The sequence below is a fragment of the Rhipicephalus sanguineus genome, chromosome 1 (assembly GCF_013339695.2).
Source record: "Rhipicephalus sanguineus isolate Rsan-2018 chromosome 1, BIME_Rsan_1.4, whole genome shotgun sequence".
NCBI lineage: Eukaryota > Metazoa > Arthropoda > Arachnida > Ixodida > Ixodidae > Rhipicephalus > Rhipicephalus sanguineus.
Genome location: NC_051176.1, coordinates 121,084,800 through 121,107,729, shown reverse-complemented (window position 1 = coordinate 121,107,729; position 22,930 = coordinate 121,084,800). Strand labels below are relative to the sequence as shown.

Here is a 22,930-nt window from a genome sequence, read left to right as displayed (position 1 = left end):
GCACGTGCAGCCAACATGTTCGTACGGGGTGCGGTGGCAGCGAGGACACAAAAAGGCCAGGTCAACCCAGGGTGGCAACAGCAGGAGAGATCGCGACGCAGCTGACGAAAAGCGCAATTGGGAACGAACAGCTATGTCACCGCAACTTATCGCACAAGAACTTGAAACAAATTAGAGAAAAGCTCAGCGAGTAAAGCCTCGGTGCGTATCGTGCGTTTCATGTAACACTAGGGGTGTGCGAATATTCGAAATTTCGAATATTTTTCGAATAGTGTTTGCTATTCGATTCGATTCGCACTGGAATTTTACTATTCGAACTATTCGAACTTCCCAAAGACAAATACAGTCAACGCCCGATTGAAAGTGACCCATTCAGATTTTCAATATGCTTCACCTCATCACATTCCCATATTGCGGCAAAGCTGCCTTTCAAGCTCCGTTACGACCGAACTTAGCCAAGAGACAGTCAACGTCTGATTGGAAGTGGTCCCTAGATTTTCAATATGCTTCACCTCATTACACCCTCGTGTTGCGGCAAAGCTGCCTTTCAAGCTCCGCTACGGTCGCAAATGTATTAACTCAAGAAAACACTGGTTCCACCATGGAGATGAAAGATGTGGCAGAGGTGGGGGCTCAATTAATGCTGTTTTAGACCTGGAATTTGGGCAGAAAGTCCGAAAAATTGGACGCTGAAGCTTTTTAGCATCCAAAATTTCAGATGTCCTTATATATCGATGCCTACGAGGCAGATTTGGAACTCCGGACTTGAAAGGAGCACACCCTTGTCCACCACATCAGTTGGGCTTCCACTGAAGTTGAAAGAGGAGGAGAGGCTGAGGAAATGGCATCTTTGCCTATCATGTGTAAAGTGTTATTGGCAACACTTTGGTTGCACCAAATCATGTACACAAATACAATTCGGCCTCTACATTGCGCTTCAACCTAGCGAAAAGAAACACTTTCATGTTGCAACTTTTTTCTCTGTAATTTCGCTTCGAAGTATTCGAAAAATGTTCTAGAAATATTCGAGAAATATTTTAAAAATATTCGATTCGATTCGCACTCACACTTCAATATTCGAATTCGCTTCGCACCCAAAATTTTGCTATTCGCACAGCTTTATGTAACACACAAAATATCACTTGAGAAAGGGAACTGTTCGAGGGGATCCTTTCTCTGTTACACGCCACCAAATCAATCCAATAGACGATTAAGCCCCCAATAATGTCCCTATGCTTTGCTTGGCCTAATTTCCCGGTGGATTCATTTTACTGAGTCTACCTTTTGTTCAACACAACCTGGCGTTCCTAACCAGCTGGCGTTCTTTAACGCGCACCTAAGTATACCCGCCCGTTCTAGCATTTCGCCCACATCGATCGTATACGCGCATGCGGCCGCCATGGCCGGGAATGGAACCTGGAGCTTAGCAGCGTTACGCTTAAGCCGCCATGCTAACACGGCGGGGTGCAGAGGTGACGCAATTAAGGGCCTCGTTAAGGAAGTTTAGTATGCCTTACATCTCACCGAAACTGGAACGCGTAAAACGACTTGTTGCGTAATTGGCTCTAACAGGAAGTAGCAACTTAATCACGTGCGCGCGCGCACTCAAATTAGTTAAAGCCGAGGTAATTAGTCACCTTTAACTAATTAATTACGTGCCTGCCACAATGTATACTCGTGATGAAGATTTAAAAAGTTCGTTGGCTTCATGTAGTTTTTGCTTTCTAGTTCGTAGTATGAATAGTCCCTCTACGACTAGTGGGGATCTCTAATTACCGTTTTTTGTGCGATGCCCGCGATTATTTTTACACTTCTTACCTGTCCAGCTAAAAAACCGGCACAGAAATGTCGCTGTCTTTAATTTTTATTTATTACGACATAACAAGAATAAGGAAACTTCGGGAAGTGTGTGAACGCATTTTGGTTTGTTATTAACTGCAACAGTATGCAAGGTTGGACTGCTGCAGCGTTCGATATATATATATATATATATATATATATATATATATATATATATATATATATATATATATATATATATATATATATCGGACTTGTTTAAGAAAGGTTTAATAAGCCCCTGCGCTCTCGGTTTGCAGAACTAAACTGACATGCCCAGAACTCGACGCTTTTTGTTTTCAATGAGCCAAATAAATGCGTTCGCGTAGCATACACAGTGACTAAACACACTGAAGTAGTTCAGTTCACAAAGAAGCACAGTTCATAACGAATAGAAGGTCACTAACGCGGAAAAGTCATCGAAACATGTTAAATTGCGCTGAAAGGAACAACAAAAGCTGTTCACATGTTTACTTTGGACTTGATCGGAGTGCTTTATATATTCTATCGCTCTGCGCCAGTTCAGGCGGCTTCATCAAAACAAAATGTCGCATAGCTTAGAGTTTCACCAACAACTTCGTTTAATAACGTCGTTCCTGACTCGTAATACTGCGTTCTCTATGGCGTGCTGGGCATGGCAGGAACCGCTCATTAGCGCTCGCGAACTGAGCGCGTACATAGTTTTGCGTTACTGCTTTTTTTGCTTGCGATACTTTCCTCTCGGTTTCGGGTGACTTCTAAACAACGACATCGGATACCTTTAGCTTCAAACAAATAAACTTCTGACTTCTTGCAACCGCGACCTCGCCGCTATCACGTTACGAACATGCCCCATTATACCTCGAAGACAATGGCGAAAGTAAATAACCGTCATGAACGCCTTGAATCATTGGCCTCTGTGAAGAGATATAAATTGTGCGATTGTTGTCTTTTTTTTCTCTCTTACTCTAAAATTGTCTTCACTAAACAAGTGAACACTTTTCGCAAAGCTTAGAGTCATTTATTTATATTTTTACCGCTCTGCCACGCTCAAATATGAGCAGGTGTATATTTTATGTTCCTTGCCGAGTTGCCAAGGGCACCATCAGCGTAAGTACGCGCTTTCTTTTTCTCTCTTTTTTTTCAAATCTTTGTTGTGATAACGCAACCCTCGGCTCCAACTTCAGCAGCTGGTCTTGTGGGTGAGCAGCCGGGTAATTTTAACTGTTCCGCTGCTTCTTTTCTTCGAAGCTGTGTTCTCCTCTGTAACCTTTGTTGATTGCGTGAGTCGCCGCCCCGAAATTGCACGGAAACGTCGCCGCTGCGGTGAACAAAAAGTAATGACAATAATAATAAATTCCGGTGAACATTACTGGCTGCGGTTTCTCGGGAACTGCAGCGACAGTTCTCGATTATACATAACCTGTACGCTGCGTCGTTGTAACATAATACCGCGACAAAACGTGAAGATGGCTCACTTTACAGAAAGCGCATGCCTCGCCACTGTGCACTGCTGACGCATGTGCCGGTTAGCATTACTTTGTGAATGTCCGTATAGCATCTCTGTCACGCTCCTGCAGGAACGGCGAGTGGTACGAGACATTTGTCACCACCAGTATGTTCGGGCCATGAGAACGAGAATTGCGCGCTCGGGAGGCGCACTCGCGCCATCCACTGGAGATTGCTAATTACACGTAGAGAAATAGATCGTTATTCTCAGCGCGCAGTACACCTAATCTCCGAGCATCCATGGCTGCTTTTCATTTGTGGTTGTTCCACGAAGACGCGCTACACGTACAACGTTGCCATGGGCGATATACTACAGGACTCGTACGCTGGCGCTGCGCATCTTTGTCAGCCTGTCCGTTGCTCAGGTTCTTTTAGGTGGCCTTACAAACGTCCACACATATATACCATCAATACGGGCATGATGCACGAGTCGACGCATAAGGAAAGGTACGAGAAGCGTCTGGCATTGCGTGCTCGAAACAAACTGTCTCGAACAGTACACGGCGCAAATGCAGTATACGCAGCGCGCTGTTTTCGCACCCACTTGCACAATACAGAGAGGTCTTCGGTACGAGTCTAAAATACGCACAGAATATATACTGTGGAGGCCGCTGAGCCTTTCGCTTCACATGTAGAGACCTGTTCGTGTCAGCGCGACAAAAGCATAGTGAACTACTGGGGCTGCAGTGCCGTCATATCAATGCATGTTGGGTACAGTGGGTACCATGGCGGCGTAACGGCTATAATATTTTTTTTACGCATGAAGACACACTCGTGTTTAGAGCGCTCAAACGTTGCGCCGCGGCGCAAGGAAAGCAATCTTGAAACACAGCAGCCGCGTTTCGACATTCTTCTTGGTTTTTTTCGGCTCTAACTTTGCGCCACGTCTTTCAAGTAACGATGCACCAACTGGCCCAACATAGTGTACTGTCGAGATCGCTTTTTCAGATACCCTGACCAGAACCACCGCAACTTGAACGGAACGGCTCTTTGCTCAACTGGCGATTCGCTCGAGCGCTCCATACAATGGCGTAGAGCATTCAGTGTTTATACGTTTCCGAATCGAAATCGCCACGTTATCTACACTTTGTATCGTATCAGGCCGGTAAACGAACCTGCCACAGGCCTTGGCCCACCCCTTTTAATGGATATCGCCTATTCCAGCCAACATGCATGCTGTTCAAACATGAAAACTGGCGCGCGAGGCCTGTCGGTGCGCAGACGTCGCCCCATCCGTCTCGCTCTGCTTGTCTCTCCAACTAACGCAGTTAGGGTGCGCCTGCGCTGTTTTCTTGTTATAACATGGCCAAAACTCGCAAAAATAACTTCAATGTCATTTGTCTGTTTCGACTTCGCGAGTGCATCTCGCATGCAGTGTGCATGAGGATCGAATTCTGATCGATGCGTTGTGATGATTCTGCAGGTCATCGGGCCGCCGGGTCCCCCAGGCCTACCGGTGGGTATCGCTGATTTCATCGCATGCGCTAGACTTCTTGTACTTGTCTAGCTGATTTTTATCTTGTTCGTTTTTTTTTCTTTGCTTTCACCAATAAAACCAACGTGTTTAGCACGGAGAGAGACATAAGCCGCGCGTGCGCTAAATGGTTATCATTTAAAGAGGTTAAAGGAGAACTCTTCAAAACCTCTTGACCGGTGCGAAGTCACTGGCTGCAATTCGACATTGGCAGTGTGTACCGTAATGTAAACTAAACATAATGTTATTTAGTAAACCTTAGTTAATTACCTACCGACTAGCGTAATTTTAGTGGTTATGTATACCTGACAGTTTCTTTTTTCCTTATAAAACCTATTCCAGATTTTTTTTTAAAGTGTCGGATGACACACACGATGTACATCAAATCGAATACAGCACAGAGAGATAGTTCGAAAGTGAGTGCTGATCGCAACGTTCTTCGAACGCACTATCGACCATCTATCAAATAACAACAGACGTTCGTTTTAATCGAAAGATTATTTTGCTATCTTGCTGTCTTAAATAAAAGTTATTTTCTCCTCCTACATTGTGCTCACCGGAGACAGCAAACAAAAGTTCTTTTCGAACGCTAGATCTGTGTGCGAGTCTATTTTCGGCACGGTGGCACAGTTTCATCACATCTGCACTGCATTCCGGCCATTGTTTCATTTACGTGCCCGGCAGATGAGTCCTTTTTATACCTTTGCTTTTGCGTTTTTCTTCTCTCGCCTGCTTTACTTACATCTGTTTGCGTGTGCGCGGAAAGAATGTGTACATGCCACCCGGAAATTGGTTTAGCCATTTGCCCTGCGTGGAGGAAAACGATTACTCGCCTTCGGCAGTTTGTCTGCTGGCTACGAAGGGACACACAATGAGAAAGTGTTTGCACACACCGCTCACTTTTTTGAGCTGCGTCGACGCTCCAAGGGACGATGATATTTATTGCTTGCCCGTAACGCTTTCTTTTGTATCACGTACCAAAAAAAAAAAAAAACCATACACACACAGAGAAGCATCACCAACTTTACCAGCAAGGAGGAAACCCAAGTTTTTGGATGGTGCCTCCTTGGTCAATCAAACACGAAATCCTGGTCGGTGTTTACAAAGGAGTTCCCACGCTGAGCGATTCGTAAGGGCAGAGTCTGAATAGCAGTGATAGCGGAAGTAATATATTTTATTACTTACTTCCCTAAGCGCATCCAGCCAGACCGGGTGGGCAAAGAAAAGAGACGATGATAATATTGCTGACAGGTCACACGATGTGAACACTAGGCACCCGTGGACGTCGTATACCAGCTGTACGCGATGTTTTTGTCCGTAGGTAGAAAAGAACGAGCGTTTGACCATATTTGTTCCGGCGAAGTATTAGCACGGAAGGCAGCTTAAGGTCGCGGCTGTACCTCGTTCCTGATTCTGATTGTGATAGTAGAGCAAGTTTGTTAGTGACGTATTGGTAAGTTTTTATCCGCTTAGGTTTTCTACGTAAGGATAACGGCTCGATATGTCGTTTGCATTAGTCTAGAGGGGACGACTTTTCGGGAACACCGAGAGCAATTGAACCTGTCGGCTTTCCCTGCACTCGTTCAGGCTTGTTTTCGCTGTCATCCGAACAGAAGTCCCAGACGACGCGAGTGTATTCCAGCATGAGTCTAACAGCTCTTGTGCAGATGAGCAGTTTATTGCACGGAATTGCGCTGTTCGTAGTTTGTGTCTCAACAAATACAACTCTACAAATACCTCCGTGCATACTTTATCAGTATGCATGTGCTTTATAGCAGGTTATTCGTGGTAGTAACTCCCGCATATTTCTAACTTGAAGCCTCCTGTAAAAGTGGAGACCCTATACTCTGACCGACTTGTTACGCTTAACGTAAAGGATTACGGTTTTTCTTTTTTGTTCATTATTGCTTATGGCCTACACCAATGAAGAATTAATGCGTATTTTCCATTGACTCTCAGGTGCTGCCAGTCAAGTCCTACGTGGCTTTGTTAGCCCCTTTAGACACGTATTATGATCGACTGCCTATAAATGCGTGAAACTTACATAACTCGATGCCAAGGCTCTGGAGACTCAATTTAAAGCGAATAGAAGCATTAGAATAAATTATGATGTATTTTATAGCAACCACCCGCAGTTACAACGTAAGTAATTATATAATTATTGTACGGTAAGTTATGCTATATTTCTTCATAGGACAAATTCGATTACCCACTCAAATTACATGCAATAGTGATCTGCTGGCTGGCGGCAAGCATTCCGAAATAGGATTTAAAAATAGTTCGAAACGTCTCGTCAAATGCGGTATATTGCCTTCACCAAAATGATCGTCGACTCACAGAACGGTCTCCGAATGCTGACCACACTCCAGCGAGCGAAGGACACTTTCGATTGGTAAAAACATTTATTGAATGTCCTGCAGTTTGATTACCCGGGCTCAGGTGTGCCACGTCGGGACGCACAGGCCTTGCCTAGTCGCCGCGTCGCGGGCGTGCTGGACTGCCCTCGACGTGGCGAAACAGTATTTTTCTTTTCCAATTCGGAAGGTTGCCCTTGGGCCATAACATAATTCTTATCACAACACGATGTGCGCGCCACACGCAGACAAACAAGTCTGTTTCGTGCCTGAAATCTGGTAAGGTATAGGGGAAACTGTCCGTGGATTTAAATTTGAAAGTCAGGAAGGCGACCCCAACGACAGCCGATTGCTTTGTGGCCGCGCAGACGCGCTTGCGAGCACCGCGCACTGCCACGGCAAGTTCGTCACGTTCGTTGAAATCATAGAAATATCACGCAGTCGTGTGCCTATATATTAATAGACACGTCACGTGACTTACACGACTGTGACATCTCAAACGTCAAGCCGGCGCACGAGAAAAAAGAAAAACCACTCTTTTGCTGCCTTGACCGGAGGCAGCGAGGGTACCACAACAATTAGCGGATAACCTCAAACAGTCTGGTGTGTACATTCCTTGATTGTGAAAGAAAGGCTAACTTCGTACTTTTAGCACACGTGGGAACTATAATACGCTGCCAATGCATGTGACAGGTGCTAGGATCGCGGTAAGTACGCCACTAACGAAAAACAAGACTCGTTCAATGACTCCTTGTCCCAGACGTCACCTTAATGAACCAGTTGAGCAGATTAGCAGAGTTAAATTATTAAGCTTCATTTATCTCATTTATTTGCTTATTTACTTTCCACGGTTTCATTGCTGAGAAGTGTGGGTAATTGGTAACTGCTCGTGAAGTGTTTGTGGCGTCAAATGTGCCGTTGATGGAGGCAGACGGCTCCAGCAATTGTCCGGGTTTTTTTTTCGTTTGTTTTTTTTTTTGTTGTTGTTTTTTTTGCGATGAGAGACTCAATGTAAAGAGAGAGAGAGAAAGATGAAAGCTGAAGGGCAGGAAAGTTAACCAGAAGACACATGGAATGGACGCTGGAACATTTAACTGTAAGTTTCGTGCAATAAGACTTTGGAAGGGAAAAAAAAAACGCAGGTAAAAGATCCTGTGGCAAGGAGCTCCGTCTAGTAAACCACATTTCAATTTCAGTATGTTGATAGATCAATGTAATGACAAGAAAAAGAAATAAGCTGAACGTGCTGCGTGATTTTGAATTCTTTCAAAAATGTCCCAAATCTCGCACGCGCTCGTTAACATTTCGTAAGGTTGAAGTTTCGCAGTTGCTATGGAAGAAGACAATCTGCTGCGCAGAATACCCAGCACGCGTCTATAGCGTTCTTGGAAACGCAGTCGGTATGCATATTCCAGACTCGGTCGTTAAGTCATGTGCGCGTCACGGTAGCTTTCTCGTGTGCATAAAGAGAGCTGCATGTCGGTAAAGCCACTCCTGAAAGGAACAATGTCGCAAGAGCGGAGTGTAACTCTCGTGCACCTAAGCTTACCGACTTTAAGCTTCGTCAGCCAATCGCAGCCCCAGCGGGAAATAGTATACTGTGCTGTAGCACTAAGTGATAGAAAGAGTTCGTTATGACAGCAGATACGACGGAGTCATCAGCGAAAAGTTTGATGAAAGAAGTCATATTGAGAAGAAAATCGTTAGTGTATTTCAGAAATATTGCGGCATTGACTGGTATGTTCGTTCGGGCTGTACCGTCACGATAAAATCATTAATTACTCAACCCCAGGGTAAACGATCGCATTCAGATCGAATGGGCTTATAACGAGCCCCACGTTCAAGGATCCCATGATCGAAGACGTTGCTCTTGCAAGCCACCTCTCTGTAAGCTTCAAAATATCAGCTAATTATGTGCCGATAATCGCTCAGAAAATAAGTTGTGTTTTCGTTTTCTTTCTCTTTTTTTTTTTTTTTTACATGAGCTGCAACCCTGCCACAATAGTCTAGTGGCGGTTATAATGCTCGACTGCTGGCTCGAAGATCGCGGGATGGAATCCCGGCCGCGGTGGCCGCATTTTCGATGGAGGCGTAAATTTTCGATGGAGGCGTAAAAAAGGCCCATGTACTTAAATTTAGGTCCACGTTAAAGAACCCCAGGTGGACGAAACTTCCGGAGCCCTCCACAACGGCGTCGCTCATAATCATACCGTTGTTTTGGGAAGTAAACAACAATTATTAATGATTTACATGAGCTGCAAGCATTCGTAAAATGAACGGGAATATAGATTTCCATTTGGCGCTTTAAGATAGCCGTGACTTCAAAATGGTCGCGGACTACGTTGGCTGCACGGGAGACCACATACCGTTGCATTTTCCTCGCGCCGAGTTTGTTCATTGTAGCAAAGCAAAGAAACAAAATGAGAATAAGCACGTACAGGAGGAAACCGCAGAATAATCTAGCTGCGTGAATGAAACGAAATAAAAAATAAAAGACAAACGCTATAGACAGCAGCGCTCAGCGACGCTGGCTATCCTTCGTCCAACAGAATAGTTTTTCATTGAAGATAAATTTGGCTAGCGCTGTACAGTCTGAGCGAAAAAATAAGATGAGGAAGGCTGATCTTCCGTTTTGCCTGTCGCCTGCTCCTAGGTGTAATATTATGCAGGAAATTAAACAACGGAGGCGTTTGCCACAATACGCGCCTCGTTCGAGCACGTACCATTGTGCAGCAGATTTGTGAAGCAGTCCCAGTCGAATTGCGACTTGGGCTTTCTAGAAAGTAGACCTCTCTCAAAAGAAAAAAACCGTGCACACTAGAAATTGGGAACAGAGGCAGAGATTACATTATACAGCGCCGGATGAAAAATGTGCTGCAGTTGCAATGCCCGTACATCTTGATGAAAATAAAAAGGGCGCTACGAGTTGAATAAAACGTCTGAAAAAAAAGCAGCAATAGCAGCTACATTAATTCTACTAGTTAAGTTCTTTTTTTTTTACTATTGAGTTGACTAGCGCTTTTCCTATTAGTTGAAAATATTGCACTGTTTACATCACCTCCGCTAAGTTCGACTCGACTCAAGGGAATTTTTTTTTTTTTAGTATGAGGTGGGCCTGACAAGCCAACAAGAAAAAAAAAAGAAAAAGGAAGAAAAAAAGAAACAGGTGCTCAACGTGACGCCTTCGATACTGGGTTGTAGTCGCATAATATTCCCGGATGACCTGCCACTTACGCGCGATATTATTTGTACGCATCGAAAAAAAAAAAAAATAAACGCGCACCTCTTTTCACCAACATAAGTAAAGCCTGAAATGCATCGCAAGAAGCTCACCGTGTTTTCGGCAGGGTATCGCTATCAGAGTCATATTACTGCCGTGAATCACTCTAGATAGGCCTACTCGTGCACGTATGTGTCCGTATACACATAAGAAGCTGCATAAGCTACGTTTACAAGGGAAAGAGAAGGAGGCGGCGAGGGAGAAAAGGTTGGAGAAAAATAAATATACTTGGAGAAGAAAATTGAATTGTCCGGTTCGCATAAGCGTTAACGGGTCGATCTGGGAGAGAGCTTATCAGGTCAGCCGGAGTGCGAATTCACTCTCTGGACTTACCCGGAGGCGCAGCCCGGAGGGAAACAGCTTATGTGCATACAACAATGAGGCCTTCATCTCAGAGCACCCTTCTGCTTTAGACAGTTTAATAATTGTTCGGCATTCCTACCGAAGAAAGCGTTTGACGAATACAAGAGGAGGAGTGGAATTTGCTATAGCTGTGGATCCATTCATATCTTGGCAAACGATATCATGCATCAGGGCATCTGCAGCGACGCGTCTACACGCGTGTGCCCAGGTCCTAAAAGTTGTCATACTGATGTCGAATTACCTTCGAGGACGAGAAATTTAGCTGCTATCTGATAAGTAGAGACCGGATTTTAGGCAAATGCATATTTTGTTCCTTGCGCTCCTATCGCGCCATTTTGATATATGAGCATGAATTAGAGGTTAAGATGGCTTTTATAGTGTTTTTATAGTGCCTATAAATGCCTATTTTTGGCGTTCGTGCCTAAATGCTTACAAATGCCTACAAATGCCTATTTTCTAAATTGGCGCTTGTATGAACGCTATTTTCCAAAAGCATGCCATTCTGCCAGCCTCCGAATGCCTGAGGAAGAATATTATCAGCATCAGTCTCATTAAGGTGGTATATCTGCGTAAAGAAGTCACTGAGAGACAAGAAAACAGTGATGATGACTGAGAGTTACGAATTACCTGAAGGAAGTTGTCAGTTGCAAGTATTTAAGCCTACCTATACGGCACACGAATCGTCCTCTTTGAGGTCTTACCGGTGCGACAACCACTGGGACTCGAATGGTTGATATTAAAGGACGACGCATGCGACTCCCCAGCACGGTGATCAAAGTGACATCGAAGAAGGATTGCTTTTCCTTTTTGCAGAAGGCATGATTTGATTCACACTTTGGTGCAGCTAGCGCGTCGAAATGAGTCCACATCTTCTCACCAATACATCTTGGATTACGCCAAGAAACCGTATATGCACGCATTGCTTGCTGAATAGACGTTCATCTATCAGTAATCGTCATTCTCATAGATATTCGCTGCATAAAAGTAAAGAGCACGAAACAGGTCTTCACAGAATTATTTACAGTATACCACAAGTAAAGGTCGGCCAGGTTTCGTCTTCATTTTTTTTTAGCTATGTAGGAAAATTTCACCCAGACATGAAGCACTGAGAGCACACTCTATACATATCGTAGCGGAATTTTCAAACTGTACATACACTTACTGACTGCAGAGAAGGTACAGAGAGTTCAAGGCAGCGCGAAGAAGGCACTGGGCCGGGGTACCTGCAAATACAAGCTAAAATGTCAGAGTCCCTTTCACTAACGCTAAGGAGAGCGCAGGCAAAAGCCTATGCTCTCACGAGACACTGAATTACTTTGAGGTTCTCAGTAGGTTGCATTGTCTCCCCCCCTTACCCTGAAGCTTTGTGCACCTCATGTGGTGTTGCACAAACACCTGGGTCGGCCCACCTTCGACCAAGCGACAATGTCACGTGATGACATCAGATGACGTCATGACACGTCACTGCATGACGACTTCATGTGACGTAATCTTTGTACCGTTCGTGTTGTCAACGCCGGACGCCGTATTTTTCGGCTCATGAGACATATAAGGATCTCACCTTAATATATTTCACGCTTCTATCACATCCTGCTAATAAAGTTTTTTCCAATCCTAATAAAGTTTTTCCAATCCAATCCAATTACATCCTACAGCTTGCCCGCTATATTTCTAAAGAACACGTGCTTCCATTTGCTATGGTAAAGCGTGTGACGAGACTAGTTCTCGGAAAAGAAAACTCTGTCAGCAGGGCAAGTCGGAGAAATGTTCAGTCACTCATATAGAAGCGCCTTCTAAGGTTCGGCTTTCTTTGGTTAGTCGTTAATTTTACAAACGTTTGTTGCAATCGGTCGTTCTCTTTTTCTGCACATGCTGATTGCATAGGGACCGCCGGGATTCCAAGGTCCTCCCGGCATCAAAGGCGACAAAGGCATCGACGGCCAGAAGGGCGAGCAGGTAAGTCATTATCAAACGCTGCACTGCTGATCCGTCGTCACTTCGTCAAAGACGCGTACCTTGTTGGCACGCTAACTGGCGCGCGCTTACCGTACGTTTAAAGATGTATTGCAAGCGTTCAATGTGTCTAAATTCTACTCACGCGCACGTCAACCCGTGTAAGTGCCTTAAAGGCGTCTTGCGTACAGATATGGCTTTTAAAAGTTAATTTCGTACGTTATCATATTATTATTCATTTCAAAATTGCTCACGTAGTAGCAGCCGCGATGCCTCGATGCGTTCTACCACGGAGGTCTAGTTTGCGGCTTTGATTCTCAGCCTCCGAAAACAACAACGCTCGAGTTCCGAGCCCTTTTATCTTTTTCACACGCGTTAAAAAAACACTAGTCTCATCATCACCATCATCATCAGCCTACTTTATGTTCACTGCAGGACCAAGACATCCACCGATGATCTCCAATTCATCCTGTCTTGTGCGAGCTGATCCCATTTTATGCCAGCCAATTTCTTAATTTCATCACCCCATTTAACCCTCTGCCATCCTCGGCTCCGCTTTCCATTCCTTGTCCGTTCCGCTACTCTAACTGTTCACCGGTTATCTATCCCACGCATTACGTGGCCAGCCCAGGTAATGCCAAGGTAAAACGGTATTACGCGGCCCGCCCAGGTACAAATATTAGTAAGTCAAATTTACATGACAATCATCTGCTACGCTGTCCCTCATAGCCCCTTTCATTGTTGTGTTCATTGCTTACAAACGATTAATTATTAATTTGTTCAGTTTATTTAAATCCCGCCATAGGTATAATCAAATGATAACGAGTAATAATTGCCAAGAAAGATATGTAATTAATAAATAAATTAATAAATAAATAAGTAAATAAAGTATGGTTCTATAATAAAGTTGTTACGAGGCCAGAACGTGGGTAATTACTAATAATAACTTGAGTTTGCATACATCCTTAATTTTCACGCTCATATGATATCCCACTTCTCTTGCGAATAACATTAACTTGGCATTTTACTTGTAGAAGTCAATATGTTGCAGTCCCGTAGAGCTGTTTCCATGGCGAAGCTGCAACAAATCAATAACAGTGTGGACGACATGTGCCTGTCGTATATTAAGTGATCTTGAAATAGATTACTTTCAAGTGTATAATACTGACCCAATCGGGCACAGTTGACTATGAAATATGTTTCATGCCACAGCAATCCATCTTTCCTTTTAAAAAAAAAGTGTCGTTTCAAAAAATGTCCCGTACCAATTGATATCGGGACGGATGCAACAAAGTGACACAACTGTAGCCTTTGTTGTGATTGCGGCGCGTCTTCCGCAAGCGGTCACGTATTCGATCACTTCAACTGAGTTGGTTTCTTGTACAAAACAAGTTGATGTGAACATCCGGAAGCTTTGAATAGTATTCGTAGTGCAGGGAGATTTATTTTTTTTTTTTCAAGGCAACCATGAAAGGCTTCTGTTTTCTCTATTCAATTTTAATTTTTATATTGCTTAATGTCTTGATTTCCCTTCCATTTTTTGCAAAGGCTAAACATGAAGGGAATGTGTTATCAACTGCCTACCATTGCCACTGCTGCATATCATTGTCGTTGCACCGAAATATGTTGTTTATACAGAGTGAGCCGTTATCAAATAGCTTCCACTTTGCCTTATACGCGAAGACAATGAGCGATATCAGCGGAACGTCTTCTGTCGCGTCATTCGGAAACTAATTGCGAAAATTCCCCGTCGCTAAGCGAGAGCGCTAATGGCACCCACCAGTTGTCCACGGTTGGACTGGTTCGTACATAAAAATCGCAGTTAGCTTATCGGTTTGTTCCACCTTAGCGCCTTACCATTGTTCACAGTCAACAAGGACACCCGAAGGCTTATATACTAAGAGAAATTTACAAAACAGACAGTTTTCGAACAGCGTTTCTAACCAAACGTAAGCGTATCACGTAAGTAAAGAAATAGTGTTGTGCTCACTGTGCATGCGCCGAACGTTACTTGATTGTTGCGGTTTATGTAGGCTAAGTTAACGCACCTTATATGGCGAGTTGTGCGTTCCTAATGTTTACGTAAGCCAGAAAAAAAAAAGAACGTTGTCGATTACGGCATCACCCGTGGATCATGCTTCAGTGTGAATTCACGTAACTACTATGCTCTCGTTATAGTTGACCGCAAGTAAGTGTTTCTTCCGTTTCGTCTGAACCCAACCTAAGCTATATGGGTGAATGGCGCGTCCCGTTTCTGAGATCATTCAGGGATTCCGGTGTCCGTACGTCTAACCAGACGCGACCGCATTGGGTATGATAGGATAGTTGCTAACGGATTGTCTTCGCTTCGACGTTTGTGGAACCAGGTCGTACCCTGTTTTTAACGTCGTCTTTTTGGCTGCGTTCCCGTGAGTTAAATATAAGCCTTCAGTGGACGCGTATCATAAGGTCCCTCAAAGGTGCTCGCGCTTTAGTTTACTTATCAGGCTCGAGGTGACAAACGTTATTCCAAGAACTGTATAGTAGAACGTATATAGAACGGGGCGACATCAGATCGACGCACTATTATAGCGCCGCCGGCCATAAGGTTAATAGATAAACGAATTCGGCAAAAGTTCTCGATCACGCCGCCAGATGGACTCGGCATTTTGGGCGCAAAACAGAACATGTGCAGTAACTTCCGGAAACATGATAATATTGACTAGGAGATCAGTGCCTTCGCTTGTATAAGGGCAGAAACCCACAGCGCCGTAGGCCTAAATCTTTTCGCTGGGTCCGTATGCTCCGCTGAGCCCCAGCGTGCGCTTTTTGTGGACGATTTTTGCGTGGGGCGCTTCAAGTGCGTGTGTGTGTGTGTTTGCGTCCGCGCCTGAGACGTGCATGTCAGCGCGGCGCGCACAAAGCGCTTTCCGCGGAAACCGGTGGTCATGGCGGCGCGGCTGGCCGCCGCTCTCTTTATTCGCAGGGCGAGAAGGGCGACCTGGGACTCATAGGACCCATGGGTCTGCCGGTAAGTCAGTCTCCCGGGAAGGGGATCGAACACGGGCCGCGCGTACGGCGCCGCGCCGAGAATGCAGGGCTCGCTATTGCCCGGCAAAACGCCCGCTGTCATTTCTCAGGGTCCAATGGGTCCGGTGGGGCCGGCTGGACTACCCGGAAAAGAAGGCCGGACGGGAATCACGGTAAGACCATCACTTCTCGTCGTGCGCCCATCTCGCAGGAAGCGTGCGAGAGGTGGACGCCAGCGCCGTGCTTAAAGGGCGACGCCCGCTCCTTGACGAAGTTTAAAGTCGAGAGGTTTCCTTCTTTGCGTTATTTTCTTTTTGGTCCGGCATCTTTTCCAAAATTCACGAGTGTCACTGCATTTTTCGATGCTTGGACGTCGGCACACGTTTCTTTCGCCTCGTACGTCAATTACACTGCACGCCGATATAGGAAAGAGAGCCAGGCGATAAAGAAGGGGCCGTTTTCTTCATTGCCGTGCAGCTTGCGGACACTTTACAGTTCGCCCGAGATACTTGTGATCAGAAAGAATGCGAGTGAGTGGATTCGAACTCCGGCTGCCCTCACTTTAGCAAATTGCATCAATAATCGTTACGACAGTCTAAGCATAGGGCTTATGTACACTGCAGTATTTGGCGAAATCGACCTTTCGTCCTATGCCCTGCCACTTTCTTGCTTATTCTTGAGTTTGGTCGTTTCCCTCAGCAAGGTTGGGGGTTTCCAATAAACGCCCCTCTGGGCCTCCAATTTTCGCCGCGTGCTCCTCGGATAATAACGAGTAAAAACGAAATCACCGCGTGAGCGAGCTCTGTGGTGTATATGTACACACATCGCCTCACTCCGATCAGCGCACTTGTTCTCGACTTGCTCTTTCGTGTCGTGAACACTTGCGTTGGTCGAGACTGAATCCCTCGCAAGGCCTACTATTCGCATAGTGCTCCTTTGCGTAGCACGCCTCTGCACTCGAGACACCTTTCCTTGCATGCCACTTTACCTTCTATCAACGCCTTCTTCCCCATTTTCCTCCATCGTAACGACTGTGGTTAGCTGCAACGAGTGTTTGTAAACGCAAAAGTACTGCAGCACGGCCTCGGTACAAAGAAAAGCTTGTCAGACAAAAATAAAATTATTTTATTGAGGCATTTATTAGCTGGCAAGACGTGCTTTGAAATATTTACAAAACGGGCATGACGGGAAAAGTGGAGGTAACACACGAGTTCACCGGGGCAGTGTGGGATGGTGAGAGAGGGGGAGCGTAGTAAATATGATTATTATGAGTCGTTAACGTGAAATGGTCACTTTTTCCGGCGCAGGCGGCAAACGCGAAATCATTCGACGATGATATAGGGACAAGGAAGTGAGCGAACGCTCCCGTAAGCCATTCTGCAGCAGGAAAACTGCGTGCCGGGTCAAATTCAGGTCATGCTATGCCAGTAGCTGAGCCCGTGTCTCGGCACACGAGAGGGCCCTTATTTAAGTGTTACTATACCCTATCCGTCCTTCCTTTTTGCTGTACTTTTGTTCTTTTTTTTCTTTGTGGCGGCGGGTGCCTACTTCCCTCGCCGCAAAATGTCTAGCTGTACGTGAGGTCTTTGTCGCGCTTAGCTGAGTAGATCTATGCGGGCGTCTTGTAAATGTGCCGGCACTCCTCTAGCGTGCCCCTGCCGGAACCGCGTGGCCGCGGTGCAAGTTCCACGTTCCAACTAACCGTGATTGTTCGCGCGAGTGACGCATCTTTGCAGGAAAGCCGCCGGGGTGTGAGACAGGCCACTGGTGATGGGAGCACACGTTAACACATTCTGGCGAGGTGCATGGTGTGATTGTTTGTGGTATGACTGACGCTCAGCCCCGCCTCGCACACTGTCCCCCCGCATCCATCGCGTTGTGGCTCGTGCCGTGGCGCTTAGATCGCGCTGCGAAATCCGCTGACCCATCGCCCCCTTTTTTTTCTCGACCCTCTTTCTTCCGCAGGGGCCACCGGGTCTGGACGGAATGAAGGTAACATGCCGGGAAGGCAAGCGCGCTCTGGTGAAGGGAAGCATTTAACGGTAAGCGCGCGCCCGCTTCCAACGCAGGGTGAACGAGGTGCGCCAGGTAACAAAGGCGAAAAAGGAGAGCCCGGCCTTCCCGTAAGTTGGCCGACGCTCCTTTGATCTTTTTGTAGGCTGCTCCGCGACTTCCCGAACTGACTGCCACCGTTGAATACCTGCGTGGTCTCCACTTCAGTCCGAGATCCGGCGCATGCATAAAATGCGCTAATGCGGAACTCAACGTGTGCGCCTGGTCAAATGACAAAATCGTAAAGAGGCTTTCGTGCGTCCTCGCTTGGCATTATCGACCGATTTTTATCCCTAGCATTATCCCAAATGCCTTACAAGAAGCCCGTATCCCTGCTGGATGCCATGCGGACACGTTATTCCCTTTTTTTTTTCTATGGTTACTGTTGCAAGCCTTAACTTGGCATAATGCTAATGCGCAGTATTTTAATCCCCATCTTAAACGATGTCTAGCGGAAGTTCCGGCCGTGCAGCATGACGGTTTATGTGGAGACGTTTCTTTTTTTTTTTTTTTCTTTGCTCAATCTCTCTTTTTCTCCCGTCTCTTCGCCGCCTTACTTTACTTGATCAAGATCCAGTGCGAAAATTCGTATCGGGTGAGCTTGCAAGCGTGGATTTAATTGAACAAAACTTTCAACTATAGTGGTGCTTGCGGCGTGCCGTTCGCACAGCTTCTGCTTCGAAATTAAACTCCAGCTACTTCTCAGGCATACGATGTCGACGAAGAGCGACCCCATCTATGCGGAGCAGGTTTTAACCTTACTTGCCGATTATCCATTGCTGGCGCTCTGAATTTACGGAGCAGCAATTTTTCAGAGTGTCGTCACATTCAACGCACCTTGTCACAGCGTGCTGCTCAGCAAATAATATGGAAAACGACGGAAACCTAAGTGTCAACAAAGACGTGCCCGACACTGATGATTCCTGTAAGGCTGAACATTTTTGTGAATCTGCAGGGAAGAGTCAATTTTTTTCGAGAAAAAGCGAGCTTGTAGCGAATGTGTCGTGTAACGAAAATGGCATTACTATAAGCACAGCGTTGGCTTAGCGTTCGCATGGCGTCTAAAGCTTGCCATTCTACGCAGCATTTCGCAGTGAACACGATGATTCCATACACATGTTCACTCATACGACTATAGATCAAAAGCAATTTATGGCGCATTTAATTTGTGTGATAATACTTGAAGCTTATTCGAAGATATTGCTTGATAACATTTGCTCTGCTTAATGCGCGGTGTCCGCATGAAGAAGCACCGCCATGGCTGAGGGCCAACCAGGCGGACGGTGGTTCCTGCGGGAGGCACACCAAAGTTTCCACGCCGAGTGACGTTGTCGAATACTTGGTCCCCCAGCTGGTGGTCCATCAGAGTCTTCTCCCTTCGCATTGTTGTTTCTCTATATGCTCGTCGTCTGTGTCATAGCACACCGGGCAGTCGGGCAGCTCTGTGCGCCGACCGGCTGTCTCGCTACTGTGGCCGACTCATTCTAATTAGTCGTCTTTTTCTTTTTTCCCCTTCTCTCCCCTCCCCAAAATCAGGGCACCGACGGCATCCCAGGGTTACCGGTAATTATGAAGCTCCTCTCTAGACTACGGGCCCCCGCGTGCAGCCGCTGGCTCGTGGTGCGCGGTCATACCACCCAAACCCAATGCGCGACAGAGCCTCCTGCCCCTACCTATCCTCCAACCCTCCTCCTCCCTGTTTGCTACAGCCGTGTGCATGCTGGGGGCTGCTGCGCTGCTGGCCGCTGACCTGTTCACGTTGCTTTTTTCTTCTTCATCTGCGTGTGCGTGCGTGACTGTGTGTGATGCTTGCGAGTCCCCGCCGCCCATCGTCCGAGGCTCAGCAGGGACGACGGTGTCCACTGACGCTCTCTTCCTTTTGCCGCGGCTCTCTCTATTTTTGCAGGGACCCAAGGGCGACCGGGGCGAGACGGGCATATTGGTGAGTGTCGCCTTCCTCCATTTCCATCCCGCGCAAATCCTTGGAAAGCAGGCATACTGCACTTATAAAGGCGCGGCCATGCAGAAGGCGCCTTCTTCTCCCTCCCCTACCGACGCTGCCAATACGCGGGCATGATTGAATCCCTGGCTGGAACGGTGCTCGTCTCAACCGCGGAGCGCCAGGCTCGAAGCAGGGATTGAGGCGCACACGCGGATCGTTTATTACAAGCGGCACTGTATAAAGTACATGTTACGAACACAGTGTGCGCAAAGATGGAAATCGTTTTCACGCCTACGCACTTAATACGTCTATTATAAGTAATCGCGAAAAACTTGGTCGGAGTGCGATGCAAGGTGAAAATTTCGTAGGACTCGGGGAGGTTTACAAACACATAGCTATTATAGTCGTCGATGAATTGCTTCGGCCCTCATGAAATGTGGTCCGAGGTTTTTATGGGTTATGGGTTCATACATCGTGGAGAAAACTGTAGCGGTGTGTTTCTCAAAAATGTGCTCGTCGATGTATATCCGTCCCGTGGGACATTTACCGAAAAAAAAAATCCGGCAGATCCCACGCACTGTGGGAATCGATGTAATGCGAAGCAGCCAGCAAAGAGCTGCATACATCGCCTTGTTTGTTTTTGAGCCAAATGAAATCATTCATGCCATGGCATCTAGTCCACCATATATATCACATGTTTGCCATGCACGCATGCATGCACAATCGAGTATACACCACGCCAATGAAACGCATATTCTGGTATATACCATACCATGACCATGACCAACAGGCTGAAAAAAGAGTGTTCCACACTCTGCCGCCACGGCTGTGATCGGTGCTGACTAACACTCCTACGTTTAAATACGCATGTATACCCCATAAAGTGGACGGGGGATGGCCGCCGCGGTAGCTCAGTTCGTAGAGCATCGGACGCGTTATTCGAAGGTCGCAGGTGCGGTCCCTGCCCGCGGCAAGCTATCTTTTCGTCCACTTTTCTTTCTTCACATTTACATTACATTTACTACTAATAACGTCCCCTATACTTTCCTTGGCATTATTGTCTGTTAGTCCTCATTAATATTGTGTATAACAAAGAAAAACGAGCCCTTAAAATTTCCACTTCTTTCCTTCATTCATAGCGAGGGTCTCGTTCTGGTAGACTTGGTGCTTTCAGGTAGTATGGGAGTGATTATTGGTCAGCTGCCAACTCGTAATAAGTTCATGTGCTACGTGACGCCAACAGGCTGAAAAAAGAGCGTTCCACACTCTGCCGCCACGGTTGTGATCGGCGCTGACTAACACTCCTACGTTTAAATACACATATATACCCCATAAAGTGGACGGGGGGATGGCCCCCGCGGTAGCTCAGTTCGTAGAGCATCGGACGCGTTATTCGAAGGTCGCAGGTGCGGTCCCTGCCCGCGGCAAGCTATCTTTTCGTCCACTTTTCTTTCTTCACATTTACATTACATTTACTACTAATAACGTCCCCTATACTTTCCTTGGCATTATTGTCTGTAGGTCCTCATTAATATTGTGTATAACAAAGAAAAACGAGCCCTTCAAATTTCCACTTCTTTCCTTCATGACCATGACCTGTCGTTTATGTTCATCACCCTTGTCATGCCATACCAATTTTGGTATATATCCAGTTAACAAAACGGCCGGAAGCGCACCATGACAGTGGCATGCAAAAGCATACCGTACATAACATGCATAACATGATTCGCATGTTAAGACCTCTCATTTATGTTCGTCATACAGTGACATCGCGCAATCCCAATTTTGGCATATATCAAACGAGCGAAATGGCCGCGAGTGCAACATGAGTATAGCATGTAAATCATGCCATACATGACATGCGTATCATGGTTTTTCATGTTACCACCTGTCACTAATGTTCATCATACAGTCACATCGCGCAATACCAGTTTTGGTGCATATCAAGCTAGCGAAACGGCTGCGAATGCACCATGAGCGTGGCATGTAAATCGTGACATATATGGCATGCATGTCATGGTTTTCATGTTACCACCTGTTATTCATGTTCTTCATACAGTCACATCGCGCAATAATCGCGCAATACCAATTTTGGTGCATATCAATCTAGCGAAACGTCCACGAGTGCGCCATGAGCATGGCATGTAAATCATGTCGTACATGTCATGCATGTCATGATTTTCATGTTACCACCTTTCATTTACGTTCGTCATACAGTCGCGTCGTGCAATACCAATTTTGGTGTATATCAAGCTAGTGAAACAGCCGCGAATGCACCATGAGCGCGGCATGTAAATCATGAAATACATGGCATCATGTCACGGTTTCCATGCTACCACCTGTCACTAATGTTCGTCATACAGTCGCGTCGCGCAATACCAATTTTGGTATATATCAAGCTAGTAAAACGGCCGCGATTGTATCATGAGTGTGGCTTGTAAATCATGTCGTACATGACCTGCATGTCATGATTTCCATGTTACCACCTCTCATTTACGTTCGTCATGCAGTCGCGTCGCGCAATACCAATTTTGATGTATATCAAGCAATCGAAACGTCCACGAGTGCGTCATGAGCATAGCGTGTAAATCATGTCGTGCATGTCATGCACGTCATGATCATGATTTTCATGTTGCCACGTCTCATTTACGTTCGTCATACAGTCGCTTCGCGCAATACCAGTTTTTGGTGTCCATCAAGCTAGCGAAGTGGCCGCGAATACATCATGAGCGTGGCGTGTAAATCATGACATACAGACATGCATGTCATGGTTTTTCATCTTACCAACTGTTATTCATGTTCTTCATACAGTGACATCGCGCAATACCAATTTTGGGGTATATCAATCTACTGAAACCGACCGCTGCAATACCAATTTTGGTGTATATCATGTAAGCGAAACGACCGCTAGCGCACCATGAGCGTGGCATGTAAATCATGACATACATGTCATGGATGTCATGGTTTTCATACTACCACCTGGTATTCATGTTCTTCATACAGTCACATCGCACGATACCAATTTTGGTGTATATCAATCAAGCGAAACGACCGCGAGTGCGCCATGAGCGTGGCATGTAAATCATGTCGTACATGACATGCATGTCATGATTTTCTTGTTACCACGTGTCAGTTATGTTCGTCATACAGAAATGTCTCGTCATACCAGTTTTCGT

At 45.9% G+C, this 22,930-nt stretch overlaps 1 protein-coding gene across 1 annotated transcript in view; it reads left to right on the top strand.

Moving 5' to 3' along the window:
- The window catches only part of LOC119397085 (collagen alpha chain CG42342), a gene marked incomplete in the record, with an annotated part of 500,928 nt that overhangs the window by 383,055 nt on the left and 94,943 nt on the right, over positions 1–22,930 (top strand). The window contains 8 exon segments of the mRNA XM_049416219.1: positions 4,751–4,783; positions 12,683–12,754; positions 15,717–15,761; positions 15,871–15,933; positions 17,726–17,752; positions 17,830–17,883; positions 19,349–19,375; positions 19,719–19,754. Of these exon segments, the coding sequence (XP_049272176.1) occupies positions 4,751–4,783; positions 12,683–12,754; positions 15,717–15,761; positions 15,871–15,933; positions 17,726–17,752; positions 17,830–17,883; positions 19,349–19,375; positions 19,719–19,754 (357 nt within the window).